General features: G+C 50.8%; 4 protein-coding genes across 4 annotated transcripts; 2 read left to right on the top strand and 2 right to left on the bottom strand.

Moving 5' to 3' along the window:
* Positions 1–188: 188 nt before the first annotated feature.
* Positions 189–3,811, bottom strand: BDV14DRAFT_166526 (coatomer subunit beta). The gene is made up of 6 exons (XM_073767503.1): positions 3,698–3,811; positions 3,247–3,604; positions 2,764–3,184; positions 2,328–2,717; positions 687–2,280; positions 189–625 (listed from the first exon to the last, which is right to left on the bottom strand). The coding sequence occupies exons 2-6, from the start codon at positions 3,549–3,551 to the stop codon at positions 483–485; spliced, it is 2,853 nt and encodes a 950-aa protein (XP_073632158.1). The 5' UTR covers positions 3,552–3,604; positions 3,698–3,811; the 3' UTR covers positions 189–482.
* Positions 3,812–3,936: 125 nt separating this feature from the next.
* BDV14DRAFT_166522 (mago nashi family protein) lies at positions 3,937–4,868 on the top strand. Its single transcript, XM_073767502.1, has 7 exons — positions 3,937–4,020; positions 4,070–4,107; positions 4,162–4,257; positions 4,317–4,380; positions 4,429–4,516; positions 4,566–4,691; positions 4,747–4,868. The coding sequence occupies exons 1-7, from the start codon at positions 3,983–3,985 to the stop codon at positions 4,759–4,761; spliced, it is 465 nt and encodes a 154-aa protein (XP_073632157.1). The 5' UTR covers positions 3,937–3,982; the 3' UTR covers positions 4,762–4,868.
* Positions 4,869–4,990: 122 nt separating this feature from the next.
* On the top strand, positions 4,991–7,183 carry BDV14DRAFT_166518 (GID4/VID24 family protein). The gene is made up of 4 exons (XM_073767501.1): positions 4,991–5,728; positions 5,781–5,931; positions 5,986–6,343; positions 6,397–7,183. Exons 1-4 carry the CDS (start codon positions 5,318–5,320, stop codon positions 6,461–6,463), a joined length of 987 nt encoding a protein of 328 aa, XP_073632156.1. The 5' UTR covers positions 4,991–5,317; the 3' UTR covers positions 6,464–7,183.
* Positions 7,184–8,443: 1,260 nt separating this feature from the next.
* sskB (putative MAP kinase kinase kinase SskB) lies at positions 8,444–12,326 on the bottom strand (the record flags this gene model as incomplete). Its single annotated transcript, XM_073770959.1, has 2 exons — positions 8,444–10,751; positions 10,801–12,326. 2 exons carry the CDS (start codon positions 12,324–12,326, stop codon positions 8,444–8,446), a joined length of 3,834 nt encoding a protein of 1,277 aa, XP_073632155.1.
* Between the last annotated feature and the right edge of the window lie 2,877 nt (positions 12,327–15,203).

The following is a 15,203-nucleotide window of genomic DNA, read 5'->3' as shown; positions in this document are numbered from 1 at the left end:
GAGCTGGAGAGAGCCCAGGAACGGAGAAGAGAAGCGCGGGAGGATGGAAGTGAGTGAGCACTAGCAGAGATTCCTGTTTCAGCTATGGATTTGTCCCCCAACAGCTGAACGTGATAGATGCTCCAGTTCTTGAGGATATGGTACCTGCATCTAGCCTATTGCTTTTTTATGCTTTAAATTCAGGTAATGGCCATTGTTCGCCCAGCATTCAGATTCAGGATCCGCTGCTTCCGCTCGTATCTTCGACTTCAAGTATACGACGGAGACGACCACCCTCACACTCTACCTATGTATACTAATAAAATATTATTTTATTGGAAGGACATTTTCTCATCCGCCAACTCACAGTACAAGAACCATATTCTGAAACAGATTCATCCATCAAAGGGCTTGCAAAGAAGAAAAAACAAACATATCAATATGCTCGTGAGTAAATAAGAAATAATACCTATTCAATAAGAAAACAGGACTTAGAGCTCTATTCATGCAGTGGAAGCCTTAAGACCCTTCAGCGAGCCCAAGCTGAGGGCCAGGCCTTGGGAACGGCTTCTTATCCGGACGAAACCAGTGACTGGTCCGTCGTCTCCTTCCTTCTCGATACTCAAGTTCGCAAGAGCGTCCTCACCTGGAAAGGGGTTAGCATATACATTTGCGGCAGAATTACAAGGGAATGTGAGTGAACATACCGAATACGCTTCGAGCATAGAGGTTAGCACTGAGGAACCGGCAATCGCCTGTGAGCGAAGCCTCGGGAGTAAGGCATGCCATGTTTGTGCTCTCCATGAGTTGCTTGAGGAAGTCCCGTAGAGTCTTGGCCTTGGAGTTGATGTTGACCTTGTTCTCCCATTCGAATTCCGTCCACATTGTTCGGAATTGGGTCTCTGTGCATTGGGCTGGTTGAATGTAATCCATGATGTCGGCGTGGATGTCATTGAGAATGACAACATGGGTCTCTGTCGAGCTGGCACCGTCATACACGATGTTACCGAAAATGACACCTGTGTCTGTTGATGACACCTTGACTGTAGCCTGCACGTTCAAGAAGTCACGAGGGCCAAGGTTGTGAGTGCTTGGTCGTTCCACGACCTTCAAGTCTCCCAACGTGGCAAACTCAACGGACAAGTTTTGGAGAGTCTCCAGGGTCTGGTTGACCAGGAGAACATCCAGAACGATATCGAATTGGTGCACGGTAACATAGGCCTCTGCGTAGACAGAGTCAGAGAAACCGGTAAGTTGCACGACACGGCTGAGCTTTGAAGACGCAGTCTCCACCGTGGAGTCACCTCCTGTGGCCTTGGCCAGATCAAGTTCAATCTCCTCTGCATTTTCATCGGACTTCTTGGTGAATTGACGAATAGGGATGGCATCATCGATCTGAACGGCGGTCTTGGCCTTTTCCACAGCTTCCTTCGCGGCCCGCTTCTTGTCCTCAACCTGAACCTGGGCGCGGAAAGCCTTGCGCGTGTCCTCGAGGAACGTCGTCTCCAGTTCCTTCCTCTCAGAGAACTCAGCAAGGGAACGGACACAGGTCATGATACGGTCAACGGAGTCCTCATCAATCGGAGCGGCCACGAACGGCGATTGGCCGACACGGATGATGGAAATCATGATGAGCATGGCTTCGGCGCGTAGAGCGTTGGTTCGAGCAGGCTCTTTGGAGACTTCGGAGTGTCGCATGACCAACTTAGTCAATGTGGAAGAAAGAACAGTGGCCAGGTAGTAGTCGCCATCCAAAATCAGCTGTCGCAGCGGAGGCTTCTGGGCCGCTTTGACTGCTTGCAGGCGAGCAGCATGGGCAGACTGGCTAGTAAGGGCGCTCTCCGTAGCATATGTGCCGTCTGCAAGCACCTTCGGGGCTGATGGCTTGGCGTGGCCATTGACCTGTTCCTTGGGCAGGCTGTCTTCGGGTACTTCTTCAAGTAGTCGCTGCTCGGAAGCCAAGATCGGGATTTCTCCAAGGCTTGCTCGGATCTTCTTCCACGCCTCGCGGATATCCCGTTCCTCCAGAGAGTACTCTCCCACAACCCACAAGACGCCACGGTAAACCTTTCCTGCGCGAACCTCGCTCAAAGTAGAGACTAAGCGATCGACGATAGATGCACGTAGGTCGGGGAATTTCTCGACAACTTCCTTGACGAATGAAATCACGTCAACCGCGGAGTTGTTGTTGAAGTCGGCAATGAAGTCCATCAGCAGGTCGACAACGCTAGCGGCAATCTCTGAGAATTTGATAGCACAGTTGTGAATCGATTGGATGAGGAGTTGACGGTATTCGCTGTTCTGCAGGGTGTTAGCTGGATTATCGCAGAGGAAGTCTTCAAATCTACCTTCTCGTATTGCTCGTCCACAGTCTTCGCGAGTTCTTTTTTCAGGAGCATCACAATTTCCTCCACGTTCTTGCTTGAGACCATCTCCAGAGCAATGCCAAGAGCTTTCCGTCGGACATCGATATCAGGGCTGGAGAGAACACGGAGGATCTCCATGGTAAGATCGTCGAGGACACCCTCATTGCGGATGCGGAGCTGGTCCACCCGGTCTAGAACAATGAGCTTGACGTTGTTATCAGCCTCCTTAATGCTAAGCTCAATCAGTTTTCCTGCTGCGGCTTTGACGGCGACCGGGTTGCTGGTGAGTGCGGTAAGGGAAGTGGCAGCTTCGTAGACAACGGTACTTGTCGACGCATCAAGAAGATCGAAGATCAATCGCAAATACCTCGCCTGACCCAATTAGCACATCATAATTGTCAAATGTCCAGCAACCTACCTTGTTCTGAGAGTTTTGCACCGCATCCTTCCTGATGAACTCGAGCTCTGCGAGTTGAAGCAATTCGTCAGTATTCGGGACGCTGTCAAAGGTGGACGCGAGATATTCGAGGGACTTCTGGTGGCTGATCGACATAAGCGCAGCGAATGCATTGCGCTTGCAAGTGCCGTCGGATTCTGTCTCGAGGAATGTTTGGATAAGCTCCGGCGCATCGGGGATGAGAGATTCAGAGTGTTGAAAGATAGACGCAATAGCCCAGACAGCACTCTTTCTCACATATGCGTGTCGGTGGTCGAGACATGAGCGTGCGGAGGAAAGAAGGGGTTCGATGAGTTCCGGTTCTCGGAGCTTGCAGAGGAATCGTAGGGTGTTTCCCCGGATGTACTCGTTGGGGTGCTGGAGATCGTTACGAATACCATTGCTGCGCGAAAGATGACGAATTAGATAATTGAAGACCGAAGTCTGATTGGCATCAGTTCTTACCAGACCAATATCATCTCCTGCTTGAGCTTGCCAGTAGAGTCGTGCTTCGGACAGATCTCGTAGTAGAAGTATAGGAGTTTCTTGAGAGGTTTGCTTCTGGAGGGCATGACAAAACGGATAATGTGCATCAGTAACCCAGACAGGGGGTCACCATTCAGCATGATCGTAATGATCTGCCTCATTGTGTCTAGCTTGGTCTCATCGGTACCCTTTTCCAACTGCAACTTGAGTTCTTGTTGAGAGGGCTGGTCAGCGGTGTTGTCCAAGTGGACCAAGCTGTACGCATTCTCCAGGAACGACGCCATGGTGTGTGAAGTTTAACGAACGGCCGTAGAGAAGGAGGCAAGAAGGAGGATAGCTGGAAGCGGGCCGTCAGTACGGAGAACCAGGTGTTGTTTCGGGGGTCCCTCAGGGAGAGGGAGGAATAAGTCGACGAGAAGCCACCACATACCAGAAAAGCACTCCCCAGGAAACGAAGCAGGGGACAGATAATATAATGAAGCAATTCACTCCCCACGCCTACCTAACAGTCATCAGCGCGTATGTTGACAGTCTGGAGGCTTCACCAATAATGAAGTTCAACCTGGCCATTTGCGCGGGCCCGCAAGCTGTCCGGAGTGTGTGGATGACTAAGCCCCGCCCCGGTCACCGCCAGCCAAAGGCGGGACTTGAATTCTTGCCGCAAGCTCCCCTTGAGTCTTCGATCATACATCACGCTGTGGACGACGCTGGGAAAATGTCGGGTCAGAACGAACAATTCTACCTTCGCTACTAGTAAGGCCGGTTTTTAGCCCAGGTTTCCTCCGCTGCTGACGGTTCGCAGCTCAGGTCACTCTGGGCGGTTCGGACATGAGTTTCTAGGTAAGTTTAAGCTTGATTGTTGTTCTTTGCTATCACCCCTGCTAACTTCTATAGAATTCGATTTCCGCACTCTCGGCGATGGCCGCAGTGCCGCCGTGCGCTACGCGAACAACTCCAACTACCGCAATGACTCCCTCATCCGTAAAGAGAGTGCGTACCGACTGGACGATTAAATGGCCGTTGGTCGATACTGACAGATGGGATTATAGTGTGCGTGAGCTCAGCGATGATCCAGGAAGTCAAGCGCATCATTAAGAACAGCGAAATCCTGAAGTACGGTACCCACAATGGCTGTGAGAAGTTGGTCTAACCAAGTGATAGGGAGGACGATTCAAAATGGCCCCAGAAGAACAAGGACGGACGACAAGAGCTGGAAATCCGTCTAGGAAACGATCATATCTCGTTTGAGGTGGGTGTGAGCTATGGCGTTGAGTGGGTTGGTTTCTGACGTGCTGCAGACCGCGAAAATCGGCTCTCTTGTGGATGTGACAGAATCAGCAGACCCGGAAGGCCTCAGGGTGTTTTACTACCTTGTGCAGGACTTGAAGGCGCTGATTTTCTCTTTGATATCGCTCCACTTCAAGGTACGTTCTTCCTACGACGAGTGACGCACTGGTTTAGCCAGTCTAACAACCACAGATCAAACCGATCTAAAGAGTGAGAGTACATCCTGGTTAAAATGGAGTAATGTGACATTACGGAACTGAGCTTAATGAAATGAACTATGACCATATTACTATGGCAACTATGGCAACACCCATGGCAATATAGCAGCCTGATGTAATATGTAGTTACGAGTGGATACTATACGCCAGTGGATGCCTCGCAGCCTGAAGTGCCGCCCCCGCAGCTCGCATGACCCAGCAGGAGAATGCCAAGCCCTCAGAGAACAATAATCCGCCTATCCCTTTTGGGCACAAGGAGGCCTGCGCTCACTGCTCTGTCATTTCACGCCCTCCATCGCTGGCCCTTCCTTGCCTCTTTGCATCTGCGTCTACTGCGGCTAACCCTCTCCTAATTTATCAATCTCTTCTGATCTCTAAAACCCCTCACTCTCCTTTGTCCTGCAACACCACCGTCTTCTCTTCTCTTCTCGGCCCTTTGTGCTCCTTGTATGCATTGTCTGGCACTCACTGCTCTCGCCTGCCCTCGTTCGCCACCAACCTGCCTCCAGTTCGATCCGATGTCAGTCCCTCGTTAATTCGTCTCAATGCCGACTCCGAGTGACAGCACGCCTCGCTTGAATGCCACCCCGGTCATCCAAGATCTCTCCGCCCGCACCACCTGCCCTCCGGAACCGGAGCGGCTGCCTTCCTGGCGAGAGGAGCTGGAATCCAACGCCGTGACCGAAAGTTCGACTCCTGACAATGCTCTTTCCTCGGGCGTGGTCTCGCCTCAGCCCGTGCTGATGCGGACGGGCGATGCGATCGTCCGTGCGGACTCGGAGCCGTTGAAGGTGGAGATGGAAACTAGTGCTTCTCCCAGCAGTATGTCCAGGTCGGACGATGAACCTGCCATGGGCAGGATGAGTCCGGCTAGACGCTCTGCCGGCTCCCCTTCAGCGGTTACCTCGTCGCCGTCAAACGCCTCGCTATTGAGTTATGAATTTTCGAATATTCGAGTATGTTGCGGTGAAGGCTTCGAGAACGACCAAATGCAGCTAACCTCGCTAGCTTTTACCTAATTATACCTCATCCTTCCTGCGACCGGGAAGCAAGTTCACGGGCACTCAGCAGTCAGATCGACAGGTTTACAACGTCGATGTGGAAATTAAGCATGTGGACATGGCTGAGTCCTACCTCTGCGGATATCTTCGCATCCAAGGTCAATTCCTCAGGCCCCTTCTTGTCTCGTGAGCGGCAGCTGACTCTCATACAGGCCTGACCGAGGACCATCCAACTCTGACAACATTCTTTGAGGGAGAAATCATCGGAAACAAGCATACCTTCAAGACCAGACATGCATCATGGGGTGCTTCAGACCAAACCGACATGCATCATTGGGCAAGGTTCCCTGCTTGGCGACCGTTGGCCAAACAAGCAAAGAGGCCCGACTTTACGTATTGGGACTTTGCCGAACGCGACCACATCTTCATGCGCTGGAAGGAACACTTCCTCGTCCCCGACCATCGTGTAAGGACAATTTCAGGTGCTAGCTTTGAAGGTTTCTACTATATCTGCTTCAATCAAAAAGAGGGCACCGTGTCCGGTATCTATTTTCATGCGAAAAGCGAAAGGTGAGTGCTATCTCCGATCACTCATTGCTGCAGAGACACTAACCCTTCTCAAGATATCAACAGTTGGATCTCAAGCATGTTGAGAATCACGGCTGCACCCCCGCCATTGAATTCCGCTAATCCCTCGCCTTTGGTCAACCAGACTACTGAATACGGCGAAGTTTGATGCCGATTGGTACCATTACCTGAACGTCGTTGTATCGCACTTACTCTCATCTCGACATTGCCGACCCTCTGTACAGCGCCGGCGTTTAGAAGTACGGCGCTACATTTTTACACCTCCAGTCGCTCACCTGGTCGACTATTATGCTTCATGATGATCTCTTTTCCATTGGCGTTTCCTTGGTTGTCACGGGCCTATTTTCATACTCATTTTCATTCTTGCCCGTCTCACAAACGGTCTTCGGTTACTCGACTCTATCATGATTTCTCCGCCATCACTTGGGTATTCATTTCTCCAGCGCGTTCCTTGATCCGGTCATTTCTCACTGCTTTGTTGATACTCTGTTCATCCTTCCTATGCATGCATGTTCGCTTTCATTTCTATAAGCCATGAATCCCTCTACATCCACACAACCGGTTACAGGCTATCCGGACGCATGACGTTGAAGTCATATATTTATCCTTGTTCCCTGTTCCTTTTACGTTCTACGTTCTACATTCTGCAACGTCTCCATCTACAAAATCTGAGCCTTTTTTGATCGCGTTCGTGTCCATCCGGATATCGCAATGCACACACCTTCCAATACCCTGACAGTCTCCCTGACTTCCAGACCCGATATCCATTCTAGTTTAGAGTTTTGATTAGAGTAAACTTCACATCCGCCTCCTATCTCCCTGACGGGTCCCGAATCCGCCCGAGAACTTACAGTTATCCACCGGTTCGCCACCGCACTGCTAGCCGAGTGTCAAGATGACGACCTGACTGCGATATCGGACTCAACTCGCCTCAACTCGCCTCAACTTCAACATTACATACATACACACATATGAACAGGTAGATGTGGATCTCTTGGAAATAAATAATAGATAGACTTGATCTCGACCATGCTATGACATTGACGGCGAATAGCGAGCGAAGGAAGTGTAAATTCGGCGTTTGGCACAGGAGCGTTCCAGAGCTCAGTGAGCCATAGAGTATAAAGATAAAACACAAGAGTCCAACGATTAGAAATGGCGGAATTGGTATATGATAGAGTGTTTGTTCGTCTTGCATATTCAGTCTGGTCTTATCTTAGATGGTGTATAGCTTCGTTATCTTTTGGGAAACGGGATCTATGGGTTTAATGCAGGCAGGGTATTGGTAGCTGGCCTATGGCTCCTTAGAAAACCTTGAGGCTATTTAGTTACTGCCACGGATGGAGTAAGGAAGCGAGGCTGCGTAGACACCCAGTGGATATAAGTCCTAGACTACATGGACTCGAGTATACAAAGAATCTTAAAGAACTAGCACATTGTGAACCTAAAAAGAACAGTCTCATAGTATGTGATTTCTAAATAGAGAAAACACCAAGACACGACCAAGAAAGGGGGGTAGAGAAAACTAAATCAACCTAGAGGAACAGAAAGAAAGAGGCGAAAAGAAAAGAAAAGAAAAGGAAGGGGTTGAGTAAAGGAGGAAGAAAGTAAGAATACATATAGACTAAACAAAATAGAAAGCCAAGACTTGGCTAGAGTGCTCGATGAGCAACGAGTGAAGAGCAACAAGCAACGAGCAATGCAAGACGATGTTTGCTGCCTTGCGAGCGGTATTCATTGACCGCTTGAGAAACGATATGAAAGTAACATAGAAACGAGGCTAAATTCGAATGGCGATATGAATCTGAGACTGAGTCTGAATCTGAATCTAAAGACGGGGTATCAAAATGCGGAGAGCGCTAGCGGATGGAAGTTGCAATGGTGATGGTACTGGTACTGAGAGTATGCAAGCAAAGAAGGCTCGTGAGATGTACGAAGGCGAGAGATGCGAGGTGGTAAACGTGAGAGATGGAAGAAGCGGCTGGTGGAATATGGAGGTCGTGAGTCGTGGCGATGAAGGGCGAAGAGTGCAATGGGTAGTGAGAATGGCAGCCGAAGAACATCGAAAGCCCGTTCACATGTTTACATGTAAGTCGAACCGTGACGGCTCCCCGAGTTCGAACTGCTAATGCTCCCGCTGTGCTCGCTGCTCGGCGTGGGCGTCTCGATGACAACCTGCTGCCGAATGGAGACGATCCATTCGTGCTGAAGCAACTCTGCAGCCGTAGGTCGTTTCAACGGATCGCACTCGAAGCACCGGCGGAGGAAGTCAATACCCATGTCACTGAGCTGGTCATTAGACGGCAGTACAGGCTGGTTCCCCTGGGCGATATTATACATGATCGCCCATTCATTGTCGAGGCTCGACCAGGGGCGACGACCAGTTGCCATTTCTAGAATAACGCAGCCAAGAGACCAGATGTCGACAGCGCCCTGGCGGTGAACGAGCTTGGTTGTGTCGCCGCGGATGACTTCGGGGGACATGTACATCGGGGTTCCGGTCATGGTTTTCTGGTTCTTGCCGCGTTGGTTGGCGAGCTGTGCTTCCTTGGCGTTTATGGCATCCTTGTAGCCTAGGCCTGCGCCGCCGAGGGCGTCCATGGGCAGTAGGGTCTTGCCGTGACGGGCAATGATCTTAGCGGCACCGAAGTCGACGTACTTGATAATGCCGTTATGGTCGAGGAGAATGTTCTCGGGCTTAATGTCGCGGTGAACAATGCCAGATGAGTGGAGGTAGGCGAGACCTTCGAGGAGCTGGAGGGCGTAGACCATGATGACTGTTTCGTCTTCGACGCGGCCGTGCTCGAGGAGACTGGCGAGGGAACCGCCGGAGCAGTACTCCATGAAGATGTAGACCTTGTCGCGGTGGACTTCGATTCCGTGGTAGGAGACGATGTTGGGGTGATCCAAAACTTCCAAAACACCCATTTCATCGCGGATCTGCTGCGAGATCTTGGGGATGAGTTGCGGGTCTTGCAGGCGAATCTCCTTGACTGCCATGAGGTAGTTGCTGTCGAGGTTAATCGCAGCATAAACGGAACCAAAAGTACCACCTCCAATGTATTGACCCTGTTGCCAACGTAGAGTGACGTTTGTGGCGGAAGAGGACAGCACCGCAAGAGACCTATCGGCTTCGTTTGAACCCTCCAAAACTCTTCCAAGAGCTTGACGTTTGGCGTCAGTTTCGACTCTGCTACCCTCAATGCTGCTCAAGCGAGCAAGACGCTGCTCGCGAACAAGCTTCATCGCCTCATTGTCAGTCAGGATGCGGCCAGCACCAACCTTCCAAGCACTTGCGCGCTCATCGGTACGCTGTTTCTCGGCCTGGGCTGCACGCGATGAACGTGCGCCCATGATGTCAAAGTGCGAGATGAGAAGCGACATACATCCAGCTACCTTCTGTCGCAACCGAGCGAAATGTTCATCGTCCATTGAGAGAAGGTGCCTGCTTGAGGTTATAGCCATGGCGAACTCAAGAGCAGCCACAGCCCACTTGAACGTCTTGCGATCTGCAGCATCACAGTCGTCGCAGATGAACGAAACCCAATCAAGCGACAGGTCGGCTAGCCTCGCACTGTTCATTGCTCGTCGATTCGGGTCAACGTTTGATGAACGCTTGCCAAACTCTGTGGCGAAGGCGTAGCATGCTTGGATGAGTTCGGTATTTTCCATTCCTTTCTCCTTGAGCTGGTCCCGGAGAATTGCAACGCTGTCCATAATGGTCATTGAGAGCTTGAACGAAATCTTCTTGATCCTGTTGAGCTCGGCATTGACGCGGCCAAGGTTCGCTCGCTGCTCAATGGCCATGTCCAGTTCGATGCCGGTCAACTGAGCTAATTCCGCCCTTGCAGCAGACAGCCGCTGCTGCGATCCTTCAACGACTAGACGAAGCTTTCCGAGTCGTAGATCTGTTGGCTGTTCCACGATGTCGACCTGCATCTCTTTACCAGCCCAGTTCAGGGGCTTTTCAGGACGGACGGCCAGTACATAAGGCACATGGCCAGCGTCCTTCCCAACTTCCTCCTCGCGGAATGACGTGCCCAATATAGCTGGGATTTCATCCGGACGGTCCCATAGGGCACGGTGTGCGAAGAGGTAAACGCCCTTCTGACCTACGTTTGCGTTGGACTTGAGCAAAAAGTGGTCCGACACAAACAAGGCCTCAAAGAAATCCCACGATATTTCGGCTGGAAGATTGTATTCTGAGGCGTTCTCGAAAAGCTGACGCAGGAACCGGGAGAATCGGTAAAGTTTGCGTTGACGAATTCGTGTCGAGTCCAAAACACCCTTGAACCGCTTATCCAACTCAGATGGATCCTCATCATCTGGGACATGAAGCTCACGCTCGAAGTGCAGTAACAAGCGGTGGATGGCCCGCGCAGTCAAAACACTAAATGAAATTAGTTTTACGAATAACTCTTGTGGGAAACTTGACATACCTAAACTGTTCCGCCACTTCGATATCACCACTCTGAAGCTGACGCCCAATCTCGTTACAGAAATCCCATTCCTGTTCCAAAATTTCTGCCTCTTTAAAAGTGTTCTTGTTTGCTTGCAATTTCCAATTAAGCAACCGGAAATAGTACTTCAATGCGTCGAGTACGACGGCATCAAAGTTCTCGTCGATGCAAGGCGGAAGATCCCAACCTGGTTCCGGCCGAGCAATGTCGAGATACCGCTGCTTGATGTCCACCGCAGCTCTCATCAGAATCTGGAATTGGCTAATCATCTGGTCGACCAGAATTGGAGACTGCTGTGCCGGGTCTTTCATATTCTTGCCGTATGAAAGTCGAACGCGGATAATTTCCTGGATGAGACGCGAGGGGAAGTTGATGAGGATGAGAAGCTCTTCGATGTATGGCGGTAGATGTCGGCTGGCGAAGGATGTCGCGTTTTCGATCAAAGTATTTTTCGCTTTCTGAATGACGGCACCAATTCCGTTCAGCATGTTGTGCTCTCCCTGAAGTGTCTTCAAGCCATCTTCCTTCATGACGCGGTCAAGGAAGGATGATTCGTCGGAGAGGTCACTGTTAGCAGGCTTCTTCGAAGCTTTGCTGAAGTCGAGCTCGGCATTGCCCACCCATTTTTGCAAAATAGCAAGTTCTGTGTTGATTAGGATGGTGGTGTTGTGCCAGGCGTACACAGCATCGCGACTAGAGCAGAACTCCTCCGATGCCACTCGAGGATGAGCCGTCTCCAGCTCCTTGTGCGTCGAGTAAAGCGCCTCACACTTCCCGATCTGCTCGACGATATCCTCCACCTGCTTGATAGGCGACTTTCCAATTTCTGTCTCACCCTGGATTTCAAACTTGATAATTTCCTCGATGATTGGCCCGAGGCTACTTCTCGCTTCCTCGATGAGTTTTCGTTGTAGAGCAACACTCCGACCGCAAGTCCTGGCACGTACACCAAGCCAGATAGCGTGGTTCTGAGCCGCCGACCTTGCCGACTCCGCAGAACCAAGTAATCGCTGCTTCTCTTGCTTGACGACATCACCCTTCAACACGGACGCCAACATAGAATGCCACTCCAGCCGTTCCTGATTCTTCGGGTTTTTCAATTCCTCCAACGTAGGCTGATTATCATCGGCAATGAAAAGCTGGATATCAGGGTCATAGGCATCATCTTCAAAAGGCACTTCCGAAGACGGCGACGGGTCCTCGATGTCAGACTCGCTGCCGTTCATGCCCAACCCCTGATCCTCGAACCGACTGTACCATCCCTGCGGATCTTCCCGTATACGCTGAACATAAGCCTTCTCCTGCGCTCGATACTGTGCTTCCGGGTTCCGGCGGGGCGTGCGTTTCGACGATGACGACCGCTGTCTCTCATCCTGAAAACTAATAAACGGCGGAGGCCGTCGCTGCGGTGCATATGTACTAGACGGCGTCCGAGCCGGCACAGACGGCCGCTGAAGCCTGAGCTCGCGCTCAACAGAGGGCGTTTCAATAGCGGGCGACGACATTTTCTCGAGAGCGGGTGTGCCAACGCTCGCACCGCGTGGACGCGTAGGTGTAACGGATGTCCAGGAGCTAAAGGCTAAATGGTTCGGAGGAGAAGAGGCAATGGCGTTGGGCGAGGGGATCTGATGGGGGTCGTAGTCTTCGGGCAGTTCGGGGATGACGGGGCCCGGCCGAACGACGTAGGCAGGCTGTAGGAGCTCGTCAGAGTCGCCGGAGCCGTCGGAGTCCATTCGCCCTAGGTCGGGACGCTCCAGGAGCTGATAGTCGTGCACCGACTGGGGGTCCATGGCGAGGGGGGTGGATAGTCGGGGTATCTGGGAGAAATTCGGAGTCGGAGAGCTTCAGGCGTTGATTGATTGATTCTGCCAAGATGCCAGATGGGTTGTGGCGGTGCACTTCCTGGCTGGATCTCTCCGCATACGTGTGGCGAGTGGCAATCTTGTTCTACGTGATCCCGCCAATCAAATTAGATAGAATCAGAGGGAACAATAAATATCATGGACCGTGTGTCAAAATCCAGCATTGATCCACGGGCCAGGCAGAAATTTTCTACAACGTTCGGTCTGAATGCCCAAAGTGCTCCCGTCCGTGCTTGAGCCTCGGCAAAGTGATGGGTCAAGTTGGCGCACGCCCAAGGGCCCAAACAAACCATCTACCGTGCAGGTCGCGCAATTGCATTGTCATGATCGCATTGTTGAGTCAAGGGATGTTAGGGGAGCAGGCAGAAGCTTTACACGTTTGGAAAACTGGTTGGTGGTTTGGTTATCCTAATCGGCGCATGTGATAGCACCGATATATATTTTTGCAATGGTTCAGGTTTAGGGTTGAGAATATGCCTATACAACCCTGCCATTGCCCGCAGGAAAGGTAATGCGAAACAAACGTACCATTGATTGATATTGATATAGCAATTTATAGCTCGGATTTCGTGCCTTTCACTTTTGTGTTGATATCTTGCCCCATCTTTCTCCCAGTAGGAGATACAATGGTGAGGGCTTCTAACTAGCACTATCAATCGTGATCCCCCCAAGAGCACCTGGTTACTTTCAAGCCCAAACAACCTAGAAGATCCAAATCTCAAGCAGCAAATTAATCAGAAATCTCTTCCTCTGGATCGGCCCGGTATATCGAAGATAATGCGACCCATCTGAAGCCCAATGCTAGGGGCTGCTACGGCAAATGCATTGACAATTCCGACAATACCTCCTAGTTGGTCTATGCCAGACCAACCACCAAAGTAACACGAATGGGCTGGGAATGGAATATAAATTCTACTGAGATAAAGCTTGACTCGTGCTAGTCAGCTACCATGTATGTAGAAAGGGTTCCGAGATGCTATGGTATGAAGATGTGTCTTTTTCGACAGTGTATCGCTTCTCATCGACTACAACTCGGAGCTGCTTCAGTCTTAAGATAGAACCTGGTCTGTGCTTGGTCAGATGATCTGACGAGGATGTTGAGAGTTCAAGCTGAGAGTTCAAGCTGAGGTTTAGGGCTTATTTAGATGGATCTGTAGTGAGAGAAAGTCGCAGGATAGAGTCCGCATATATTAACGCAAAAGTAGCTTCAATAGCCTCATAGATAGAGCGATGTTGCGAGCTACTTAGCCGGATAGCTGTATTTGAGCTTTTGTTCTTCAATATCACGGGGTCCGGATCGTGTGGTATCGAGTTTGCCCATATAGTAGTCATTGCGTAAGGCAACAAAGTCTTTGGAAAGCCAGGAGTTGCTCCATAGTTCCTTTTGCAGGTCCTCGCTTGGTAAAACCGGGAAAATTGTCCTTGTCACGTTCATGCGCCAAATCTCGTGTTCGCATGAACGACATGGAGGGGCGGATTCTTGTTGTTGAACCCGAGAAGGAAATAGTAAACGAGCTCATGACTCTATGAACTAGAGGAGCTATGGAAGATGGGCTCTTTTGTTGTTCTTTGGAGATGCCTGACCAATGAAAGCCGTATTCTTTATCTATAGTTTTGGTATGCTCCAAGTCGTCAAAGGTTCCGGTACCAACAAGCCGAACGACCTGCAGGTAGTCTCGGCAACGGCTTTGGGATCAACAATCGAGATGACTGATGTAGCTATCAGATAACTATCTTAAGCTATAATCGAAAGTGATCCGATCTTGGGAACTAGAGTTCGTGCATCTCATCATGATCACTGATCAGTGTGGGGACAGCAGGCAGCTTCGCAGCCCTACCCGATGTATGGAAGACTGGCCATGACGCCTCTCGGAAGACATTCGGCCCCCATAGTGGTCCTCAGTGGAACGTGGCGCTGGGCTTCGGAGTCGACCGGGTTGCTGAATCGTGTATGTATTGTAAAGTTGTCATTGAGTAGAGCAGTGTTCTTGATTTCAGAGGACTAAGGCGCTCAAAAGAGAGATCAGCATGTTCATCATGCCCGCTGAAAGTTGAAGGTAAGTGAGCGCGAAGGCACGTCGCAGAGGAATCCAACATCAGAAAAGATGTGCCCTTGGCATTGAGAGCCAAGAGCTTGTCTATCGAGGACCAGAGCTTGAGAACCCAATAACGATTTGTGGGAGAAACGCGGGTGATAAGCAGCGATGACAAGCGTTGATTGGCTGTGGAAGTGTAGATAACGAAGCTGGAGGTTCTCAGCCCAGCTGGGGGTTCACCCAGGCTTTCCATACTTGTCAACCGGTCCGATGGAGGCGTCCCCATGCAGGTACTCGGCGCCGAGAACGTTCTTTGCATTTGCACGAGGAAACGTCAACGCTGAAGGCTTGCAGTTGGAGTATCGGCGTAATTGCGTTGTAGCAGCCTGCAGCCACCAGCCAGATACCGGCCAGTGCTTTGAGAAAAACGGCGGGTGACTCGGCATGCTCAAGTGTTCGTTCGAATGACAGATCAATTTTGTTT

This window comes from Aspergillus stella-maris (genome assembly GCF_047715825.1).
Source record: "Aspergillus stella-maris strain CBS 113639 unplaced genomic scaffold BDV14scaffold_6, whole genome shotgun sequence".
NCBI lineage: Eukaryota > Fungi > Ascomycota > Eurotiomycetes > Eurotiales > Aspergillaceae > Aspergillus > Aspergillus stella-maris.
This window is presented reverse-complemented; position numbering and strand designations above follow the sequence as displayed.

What these genes read in the sequence shown, in the direction of transcription:
- BDV14DRAFT_166522 (XM_073767502.1), top strand. Translation starts at nt 3,983, where the DNA reads ATGTCGGGTCAGAACGAACAATTCTACCTTCGCTACTA. An exon ending in AAGAACAGCGAAATCCTGAA is followed by an intron (nt 4,381 to 4,428) that starts GTACGGTACCCA and finishes ACCAAGTGATAG; the next exon opens with GGAGGACGATTCAAAATGGC. An exon ending in ACGATCATATCTCGTTTGAG is followed by an intron (nt 4,517 to 4,565) that starts GTGGGTGTGAGC and finishes GACGTGCTGCAG; the next exon opens with ACCGCGAAAATCGGCTCTCT.
- BDV14DRAFT_166518 (XM_073767501.1), top strand. Translation starts at nt 5,318, where the DNA reads ATGCCGACTCCGAGTGACAGCACGCCTCGCTTGAATGCCACCCCGGTC. An exon ending in ATGAATTTTCGAATATTCGA is followed by an intron (nt 5,729 to 5,780) that starts GTATGTTGCGGT and finishes TAACCTCGCTAG; the next exon opens with CTTTTACCTAATTATACCTC. An exon ending in TTTCATGCGAAAAGCGAAAG is followed by an intron (nt 6,344 to 6,396) that starts GTGAGTGCTATC and finishes ACCCTTCTCAAG; the next exon opens with ATATCAACAGTTGGATCTCA.
- BDV14DRAFT_166526 (XM_073767503.1), bottom strand. Translation starts at nt 3,551, where the DNA reads ATGGCGTCGTTCCTGGAGAATGCGTACAGCTTGGTCCACTTGGACAAC. An exon ending in CAGGAGATGATATTGGTCTG is followed by an intron (nt 3,185 to 3,246) that starts GTAAGAACTGAT and finishes TCTTTCGCGCAG; the next exon opens with CAATGGTATTCGTAACGATC. An exon ending in TGGACGAGCAATACGAGAAG is followed by an intron (nt 2,281 to 2,327) that starts GTAGATTTGAAG and finishes AACACCCTGCAG; the next exon opens with AACAGCGAATACCGTCAACT.